The sequence below is a fragment of the Neoarius graeffei genome, chromosome 19 (assembly GCF_027579695.1).
Source record: "Neoarius graeffei isolate fNeoGra1 chromosome 19, fNeoGra1.pri, whole genome shotgun sequence".
NCBI lineage: Eukaryota > Metazoa > Chordata > Actinopteri > Siluriformes > Ariidae > Neoarius > Neoarius graeffei.
Window position 1 is genome coordinate 48,507,373 of NC_083587.1, and position 10,320 is coordinate 48,517,692.

General features: G+C 42.6%; 1 protein-coding gene across 1 annotated transcript; it reads left to right on the forward strand.

Annotated features, from left to right (window-relative positions):
• Nucleotides 1-3,450: 3,450 nt before the first annotated feature.
• LOC132867346 (protein NYNRIN-like) lies at nt 3,451-6,273 on the forward strand. The gene has a single exon (XM_060900201.1). The coding sequence runs from the start codon at nt 3,757-3,759 to the stop codon at nt 6,070-6,072; it is 2,316 nt and encodes a 771-aa protein (XP_060756184.1). The 5' UTR covers nt 3,451-3,756; the 3' UTR covers nt 6,073-6,273.
• Nucleotides 6,274-10,320: the final 4,047 nt, after the last annotated feature.

The window sequence follows — 10,320 nt, forward strand, 5'->3', positions numbered from 1 at the left end:
GATAATCAAGATGTAATTTACTGACTTACCACACATTCATGTGTTAAGAATTATTCATGTTAATCATTAAGAATTAGTACGATCCTTTCTGTGCAAACTAGTGTTTTTTGACCTTCTTCGTAGGCAAACATTAAACATTATCTATGTTTATACATTCCAAACTATTCCACGAAGAATCAGACATAACATCTATCTGTACCTTATTGTCAGCAAAAAAATATGTTATTATATTATTATGATTGATTCAAGATCATTACACACTTCTACATAGACACACACACATAGACACACACACACACACGAAGACAAAACATAAACACAGCAACACTATAAGACATTCCCACAAATATTTTCATTCAGACGAAGCGAGCGAATAAACTGGCATGTGAACAACCCACACGTGTTCTCCTGTCTGTTTCTGAGCGATTCGTCTCCTTGTCTCCTTGTCTCCTTCGGGCCCGAAGGGAAGGCATTCACGAAGGAATCCAGGGTCTCTTTCTGGGTGAACCCAACAATTTGGTGTCAGAAGTGGGATACTGCCAACCAGGTGAGTAAATTTAATTTTAATTTATAATTTGATTGGTTATTGATTGGTTGACCGCCTGGTTGGTAGTAATTTCAAAAATAGAGACCCGTAAATTCAGGTTGGTAATCCTCGTGTGGAGGCACGGGACGTAAGGACCCTCGTAGACTGAAGATTAGATTAGATTAGACCTTTATTTATTTTAGACTCTTGTTTACGGGACGAGACGGGGCTAGTAGAGCCACGGGATTGGGCTGGTAAACCTCGTAATATTTGTTTACGGGACGGTGAGCCTCGTGAAGACACTTCAAGGGGGAGAACTGTCACGAGAAGAGCGCGCTTTTAATCTTTGATTCCTTCGTGCGGCCATGGGGGGTAGTTGTGGTAGTAAAGAGGTACTCAGACCCGATTCTGAAGACACTCCACGGGATTGGATGAATCGATGTGATTTGGGATTCTATACTGCTCCTTGGCTGGACCTTCTAGCCGATTGGTCTACGAAACAATTTCAGTCTCGGTTAATTTATCCTCGTGCAGGGACTTTTAGACCAGAGTATCTAATTTCGGCACACAAACAGATATATGAAGGATTTGGCAACCCAGAATGGGATTATGATTACATGACCAAAGGTTATTTAGAGTGGATTAGAATGAAGCCAATTTGGGATCATTTTCAGAAAATTAAAGAGACGAAAGAACAAAAGAATTCAATACCACATCCCAAGCGCAATGCAGAGGTGCAACCTGCTTTATTTAGATCCCTAGCCTCTGCTCCTCCGCTGATCGAGGAAACAAGAAACATTCCAAACATTCCTGTAGATACACCGGCGAACGCTTCATGTCCCGCTGATAACGTTCCTAGCGTATCTCATAACACAGGCGCTAGAAGGAAAACTGTAATGAGCAGAAGAAACGAGACAAACGAATCTCATACGGATTCTGACGATGAAATAAACACAGCTTGTGTGTGGGCGCGAAGAGGAAAGGGATTTAAGATCTATCCGCCTTCAGCATCAGAATTAAAAGACATTATCAAGCTATTGCCTTCGATAAACAACCCAGTCAATTTCGTAGACATGCTCGTAAGAATGTGCAGGCACAAACAAATGGTTGGTGCAGATTATCGCCTTCTCATGCATGCTGTTCTCGGTGATAAATATGATGAAGATGCATTACTAGCCGCCGTACCTTGTCTGAAACCGGAGAATGACGACTATGCTGTTACGGAGGTTAAGGAAGAAGAAAATGGTCAGACCACGACCAAACAGGTAATGAGGTTTTACTGGAAAGATATTGATAGAGCTATGAGAGAATTAAGGGAACAATTGACGCGTTATCTGCTCTCACGAAGACAGGCTAGCCGTGATCTTTCACAGGTTACTAATTGTAAACAGGAGAAGGCTGAACTCACTTCCAAGTTTTTGACACGCTTTAGCGAGACATGGACTTGTTTGGGAAATATGCCACTGAACCAGCAGCAAAGCAATCCTCTCTTTATCTCGACATTTCTGAATAATTGTCGTCCTGATGTGCAGAAGGTGTTGAAACATCATTTGAGTGACCGGAGTAATATGATAGTGAGAGCTCTAGGGGAGAAGATTAGAATTTTGGAGGGAGATGATCTTTTGGATACTAAGCAGGTGGCTTGTCTTTCCGTTGCTAGTGGTTACTCACAACAGAATTGGGGTGATCCACAAGGACGGGCGGGGAATAAGGGATTCCCCAGTGATAGATTGTGCTATTATTGCGGTAAAGAAGGACATTGGAAGCGCGAGTGTAGAAAGAAACGGATAGATGAGGATAGGGCACGTCAAAGAGCTGCTTCTGCTTCTTCTTCTAATCTTCAGCGTGGTGTGTCTTTTCCTTCTCCTCCCCCTCCTTCTCCTGCTTTGCCTACTGCAAACGTAGGCCCATATCGAGCATAGAGCTGCCTACAGAGCTGTGACCCCATGATGTTACATTGTTCTTTCGACTCTTATCTAGCTAGTGATTTGCCTGTTGTAGAATTAGTTGTGGATGGAAAGGTGCTCCCTTTCTTAATTGACACTGGTGCTACAATGTCCTCGGTGGGAAAGTCATATGAGGGTCCGATGTCTAACAAAACCGTTCGCTCTGTGGGAATTGATGGGGTCCCTTTTCCTTCCCCTTGCACTCCTCCGTTACTGGTAACCTGTCCCGCTGACCCAGCACTTCGTAAACATCACTCTTTTGTGTTGATGTCACAGTGTCCTTTTAACTTAATGGGACGGGATCTAATGAGCCTGTTACATTTATCCATTTCGTTTCAGGGATCCAAGATGACAATTTGCACTCCTGACTCGCTGCCTCCTGCTTTATCTTATCTTTCTTCACATGTGACTGTGCCAAATATCCCTGCTGTTTGCATGACTTCTGTAAACTCTGTTATTCCCTCTGCTGACCCTTCTACGGCTTTGGCTGAAATTCCCTCCTCTCTTTGGGCTGAACAGAAGGATGAGGTAGGCCTGGTTAATTGTGTTCCTTATGAAGCTAAGCTGAAACATCTGCTCCCTGTTTATGTTAACCAGTATCCTCTCTCTGAGGATAAAGTCAAAGGGATCGATGTCATCCTACGGTCTCTCCTTGAACAAGGCGTGGTGAGAGAGTGTATCAGCCCGTATAATACACCTGTCAACCCCGTGCCCAAGCCAGACGGTACCTGGCGTTTTACGCAGGACTTGCGTAAGATTAATGAACTGATTGTTCCTGTAGCACCTATTGTACCTGACGTTTCCTCTGTAATATCACAAGTTCCTGCTGATCATTGCTGTTTCTCCGTCATTGATCTCTGCTCTGCTTTTTTCAGCGTTCCGGTTGGAGAAAACACACAGCCTTTGTTTGCGTTCACGCACAGACGGAGGCAGTATACTTGGACACGCTTACCACAAGGTTTTATTGACTCTCCAGCTGTGTTTTCAGCTGTAATTCGTAACGCACTTTGTGACCTCTCCCTCCCCCAGGGCTCTGTGATCCTGACCTACGCCGATGATCTTCTGATATCCGCTGAGTCCCCAGAAATCTGCCAAGCCGCATCATTGCACCTGCTCCAACATCTGGCAAAAAAGGGTTTCAAGGTTTCCAGAACCAAGCTCCAGTTCTGCAAAGACACTGTTAAGTATCTGGGCTTTGAACTTTCACAAGGTTGTCGTAAGCTGTCAGCTGATCGGGTGCAGGCGATTCTAGACACGAAACGTCCTGCCACTAAGCATGCCCTCATGTCTTTTCTGGGTCTTATCAATTACTGCAGACAATGGATCCCTGACTGCTCCTCCTATGACAAGATTCTCCGTGCTGCAATCTCTCCTCAAGACCCACAGCGACATCCTTTGACCTGGACTGACACTATGATTAACGCTTATCACTCCCTCAAAAGCGCTCTCTGCTCCGCCCCAGCTCTGGGTTTACCTGACTACTCCAAGCCCTTTCATCTCTACTCCTGTGAACAACAAGGTACGGCGTCTGGTGTTTTGGCTCAGGAGCATGGAGGGGGGATTCGTCCGTGTGCGTTCTTATCTAAAACATTAGACACTGTTGCTCAAGGCTTGCCTGCGTGTCTAAGAGCTGTCGCCGCCTGTGCTATGATGGTTTCAGATGCAGAGAAATTGGTTTTGTCTCACCCACTGATCTTGCACTCGTCACATCAAGTTAAACAGGTATTGCAAAATTTGCAGACTCAACATATGACTGCACAGCGACGCTCCGGATATGAAACCATTCTCCTTTCTACTGATAATCTCGAAATTCGAACCGCATCCTCTAATACTGTAGGTCACGCTCTCGCACGCCTTCTTAACTCTCAGGACGACACCTTAGAGGACACTGATCATGACTGTCTATCTGAAATCTTGCATACTACCAGTATCAGGCCTGATCTTTCCTCCAGCCCTCTGGAGACTGGGGAAGTAATCTTTGTTGATGGCTCTTGTTCTAAACCTTCAGATAATGTTTTTCTCTGTGGCTATTCTGTGTGTTCCCTGCCTGACATTGTACACGAGGCCTATGCTCTCCCGTTCTCTTCCGCTCAGGCAGCCGAATTGTATGCACTAATGCGTGCCTGTATTTTGTTTCAGGGCAAGGACGTCACTATCTACACAGACTCTCGTTATGCCTTTGGGGTGGCTCATGATTTTGGGAAGATTTGGCAGTCACGGGGCTTCCACGCAGCAGATGGGAAGCCCATTTCACACTCAACCTTAGTACAAAATCTTATTGATTCTTGTCATCTCCCTAGGTCACTCGCTATAGTCAAGACTAAAGCGCATGCCTCGGGAAACACCCCTGAACGCATGGGTAACTCTCTTGCTGATCGTATGGCGAAATTTGCTGCTGCTTCTGGTGTCATGTCTCCTGGTCTAGACTCTTCATCATGTAATACATCTTGTCTTGCTAGTAGTTTGATCCCAGATTTAGACCTTATCTCTTTACAGGCTTCGGCTTCTCCAAATGATTCTGCCTTTTGGCAGCTACAAGATGCTTATGTCGCCTCTGATGGCCTATGGTACAGCCAAGATGGCCGTCTTTGCCTTCCATCACATTGCCTTCCTTTCCTTGTGCGTGAATTTCATGGCGTAACACACCGTGCACGAAGGGGGGTAAAGGGGGACATGAACAAACTTTTCTGTATAGCTAATCTAAACAGTTTGGTGGATTCAATTCTCGAGAGATGCCTCATCTGCGCACAGAACAATCACTCCAAAGCAGTCGCGAAACACGAGTGTTTACCCATACCGACATCTCCATTCTCAGAATGGCAAATTGACTTCACACACATGCCTCCCTGTGGGCCGTTTAAATATCTCTTGGTGATTGTGGACAAATTTTCTAAATGGGTAGAAGCCTTTCCGTGTTCTAGAGAGAATGCAAAGGTAGTGACTCGTACGTTGGCAAAAGAAATAATACCTCGTTATGGGGTTCCAGATGCCATAGACTCAGACAAAGGTACCCCTTTCGCCTCAAAGGTCACACAAGATCTGTGTAAGTATCTTTCACTAAACTGGCGCTTTCACATTCCATACCATCCTCAATCTTCTGGTATCGTAGAGCGTACTAATCGAACATTGAAAGACAAACTAACTAAGGCTATGCAGACCACGGGTTCCAGAAATTGGGTAGACCTATTGCCAGCCACACTGGCCGAAATTCGCATGACATCGAAGCCTAGTCTCGGCGGCTATTCCCCCTACGAGATCATTTTTGGGCGACCGTTCCCTGTCCCCTGGAGAAAAGGGACTCCGGCTCTGGGTACCTCTGATTTGAAGACACATATGGATGAGTATTCTGCAGCCCTTATCGATAAATTGCATGAAATTTGTAATAAGGTCAATAGTACAATATCACTTCCACCATCGGCAAACACACACCCCTTCCAAGTGGGAGATAAGGTGCTGGTGCAATTTTTTAAACGATTTGGACAATTGGGAAAACCTCGATATAGTGAGCCTGCAGAAATAGTCGCCATTACTCGTACTGCTGTTTTAACTGACCTTTTTCCACAGTGGATTCATGCCACCCGACTGAAGAAGGCTCCGTAATAAAGTTGTGTTACAATCAGTTGCTATTAACGCTTTTTGTGTCCCTATCTAGTCTCTTTCTCTCTCTCTCTCTTTCTCTCTCCCTTTCTCTGTGCTATAGAATTGACCTGTGTGCAAACGCTGACTGAGTTGTGCAGCCCGGCTGACTGAGAATCCGTTACTGCCCGTGAGACGTTGTGAACAAAGGGGGGAAGAGATCTTGCGCCCACCTCACTACAATCCATGATGGTCCACATCGCGGGTCTCATGACATCACTGCTCGGGGCAGGGCTACCCGCCCGAGCCTTCAGGATCACTCCCTTGCTCGGGGCAGGGTTACCCGCCCGAGCATTCGTGTCCGCTTCATCTCTGCTCGGGGCAGGGTTACCCGCCCGAGCCTTCGTGGCTGCTGCATCTCTGCTCGGGGCAGGGTTACCCGCCCGAGCCTTCGTGATCATTTTCCTATTGCTCGGGGCAGGGTTACCCGCCGGAGCTGGACCTCGGGACAACATCTTCTGGCAATTTGCTAACTGGACTGCACGGGCTCACACAAATGAAAGTTGTTATGTATGTCATTTGATGCCATCCTCCACTATTATTACACGCCCACCTTTGCCGTTATGCTCTGAAGCTTTATATTATGCTTGGGGGCCAAAAGGCCAACCTTCTAAATTTTGGGGCCCTTTCTGTAATTACTCTCCTCACCCTTCTGTGGTAGCAAAGTTAAACCAGACTTCTTCAGTACATGGCACAAATACCCCCGACATTATATTACAAGATTCTATTCTCACTACTCTAAAAGTAGATATGCCTTCTAATTTCACTTTCCCTCATTGTTTCAGAAGGAATTACTCTCAAAAAAGTAACATTTATTTAGGACACATTCCTAAGTCTCAATGTAAGCAGATATATGATCAGAACTCCGTCACCTCTCCCTGTCCTCCCTGGATCCCGAATTCATGCCGATGTAAACCTCCGCTAACTGATTGTACACTCAACAGTATCGGATATATCAAAAATACATGTAGGGCTCATCCTAATTGCGTTCCACCACACCCTAATAATTATCCTGGTGTTAAATTGGCATTAAACTGGTACTGGTACTGCGGTAATAGTAATCTCCTTGTTTCGTTTCCCACCAACTGGTCAGGCATTTGCGCTCCCATACAACTCAAAAACGCTATCACTGCCATCCATCCTTTCTCTGCTCATCGCCCAAAACGAGATGTTATTCATAATTTTCCACCCCTGGAACATCATCTTACTACTCGGTGGCACAGGTTTTGGACATCAATGTTTCCTCATTTTGGTGTAGCTGATCTATGGAAGAATGTAGAATTAACACATTATCACTTGGCCAGCTTTGTTAATGAAACCATTAAAGCTGTCGATGGTATTAGGACTGAATTAACCTCCCTGCGTCTAATGACTACTCAAAATCGTATGGCCCTTGATATTTTGTTAGCAGAAAAGGGGGGTGTTTGTGCTATGATTGGAGACAGCTGTTGCACTTTTATTCCCACTAATGATAACCCGGATGGTGAAATAGGTGCAGCCGTACATCAAATGAGACAGATTGCTCAACAATTAGAACATGATGAACATGGGGATACGGCAGGGTGGGTGTGGTTTTCTGGACTGTTTGGTAATTGGTCTAGTTGGTCTGCTATTTTTTCTATGTGCATCCCTGTAGTGGTGATTGTTCTTTTGTTTATTTTTCTGGGACCTTGCATTCTGAGATGCTTGATGGACAGAATGCATAAGATGATTCATAGTCTTACCCGCAAACCTCTGCATAGAGAGAATAATGTATATTATCGTCCTGCTAGGGTGTAACACTAATCTTAATCATAATCTTACTTACTTACATATTTACTTAAAATCTAGTTAATACTGTGATTAGTATTAAAGGGGGGGATTGTTGGGTCAAAATTTATTATATGTAGATTATGATTAGAATATGAATCAGAATCAGTAGGTTAAATCAGGATATATGTAGGTGTATATGTAAGTTTAGTGAAATAGTGATTCTTAGCTTATTCTGTGTTAAGATTTAGTTTGAAATGACCTTAGGTCCGGCTGGACATTGTTTGGGAACATTTTGTTTATGAATGTGTATTTTTGAACAGAGACGTGTCTGAAGGTCTGTTTTAGTGTCAGATCGACTCATACCACACTCAGAAATAGTAGAATTAAAGTTCATGATTATGCTTATTCATTCAGTTGAATCTTAGGTCATGGCTTCATAAAGGCTATGAAATACACTGAAATATATTGAAATATACTATGGTAAGGATTAATATTAGTTTTATAGATCCCGTAATTAATGAATACATTCCGTGATTAATGTTAGTTTCATAGTTCTAGATTAGTTTCATAATGATATTATAATTATAATTAAGATCTCATGATTCTAAGGATTTTTAGTTTAAGAGCATTAACCTAATTTAGTTATAAGTTTAATCCTGTTAGTGGTTTAATTGTTCTCTCTCTTTCAGACATATTCTCATTGTACTTGTGGTTAAGTTGTTCTTTTTTTTTATGTTTATTCTCTTATAACATTCATTATTAAGAGCTGATTGTTATTTGTTAATTACTTATGTTGATGGAATCAAGATAATCAAGATGTAATTTACTGACTTACCACACATTCATGTGTTAAGAATTATTCATGTTAATCATTAAGAATTAGTACGATCCTTTCTGTGCAAACTAGTGTTTTTTGACCTTCTTCGTAGGCAAACATTAAACATTATCTATGTTTATACATTCCAAACTATTCCACGAAGAATCAGACATAACATCTATCTGTACCTTATTGTCAGCAAAAAAATATGTTATTATATTATTATGATTGATTCAAGATCATTACACACTTCTACATAGACACACACACATAGACACACACACACACACGAAGACAAAACATAAACACAGCAACACTATAAGACATTCCCACAAATATTTTCATTCAGACGAAGCGAGCGAATAAACTGGCATGTGAACAACCCACACGTGTTCTCCTGTCTGTTTCTGAGCGATTCGTCTCCTTGTCTCCTTGTCTCCTTCGGGCCCGAAGGGAAGGCATTCACGAAGGAATCCAGGGTCTCTTTCTGGGTGAACCCAACAATTGTCAATGGTGAAATCCCAAAATTCCTTGCAACTGTATGTTCAGAAATTTTGTTCCCAAACTGTTGGACTATTCACCCATGCAGTTCTTCACAAAGTGTTGAACCTCATTCCATCCTTGCTTGTGAATGACTGAGCCTTTCCAATTACCAATTAACTGTTTACCCATAAGACCACGTGTTTTTTGAGCATTCTACAACTTTCCCAGTCTTCTCTTGCCCCTGTCCCAACTTTTTTGGAACACGTTGCAGCCCTCGAATTCAGAATGAGTATATATTGACAAAAACAATCAAGTTTATTATTTTGAACATTAAATATCTTGTCTTTGTATTGTATTCTGTTGGATATAGATCAAAAAGGATTTGCAAATTATTGCATTCTGTATTTATTTATGGTTTATACAGTGTTCCAGCTTTTTTGGAATCTGGGTTGTGTTTGGGATATCACAAATCAAATACTATTACTATTAAGAAATCATGTTCCAACAAAGAGCAATTAAATCCAGTTGATGGGTACAAGTGAAGATTATATTATAGTTTATTTCATTTATTTCCTAAAATTAGATATTTTATCATGATCTATTTTGAGACATTTCTGTCCTTGGGGTGCCGTGCTTAATTTTTGGGACAGTAAGACTTGAATTAAATTTTAAAAAAACAACAACACTATTAGAACTTATGTTATTTTGCCCTTTGAATGTACAGGTTAAGTTTTGTAAGGGGGGTTGGCAGCCCTACTATACCAACCATCTTTTTGTCCTACAGTCTGGCACTTCATTCTGATTCAATTTGGACTACAGCATCTGCCAATTGAGTAAGTGCAGTAATCTAAGATATCATGAGCACAGAATAAAATGGTTCAGCAGAATTGCATCCAAAACCCACTTCTTCACAATGAAATCTCTACACTGGCATCTTGTGGATTAGCAATGCAGAGGCACTGTGTGTTATTTTAAACAGTAATTGACAAATGTGCCAAAGACAACAAAAGAAATCCATGTGTTTGTGTGAATGATGTAAATGTCTCATCTCATCTCATTATCTGTAGCCGCTTTATCCTTCTACAGGGTCGCAGGCAAGCTGGAGCCTATCCCAGCTGACTACGGGCGAAAGGCGGGGTACACCCTGGACAAGTCGCCAG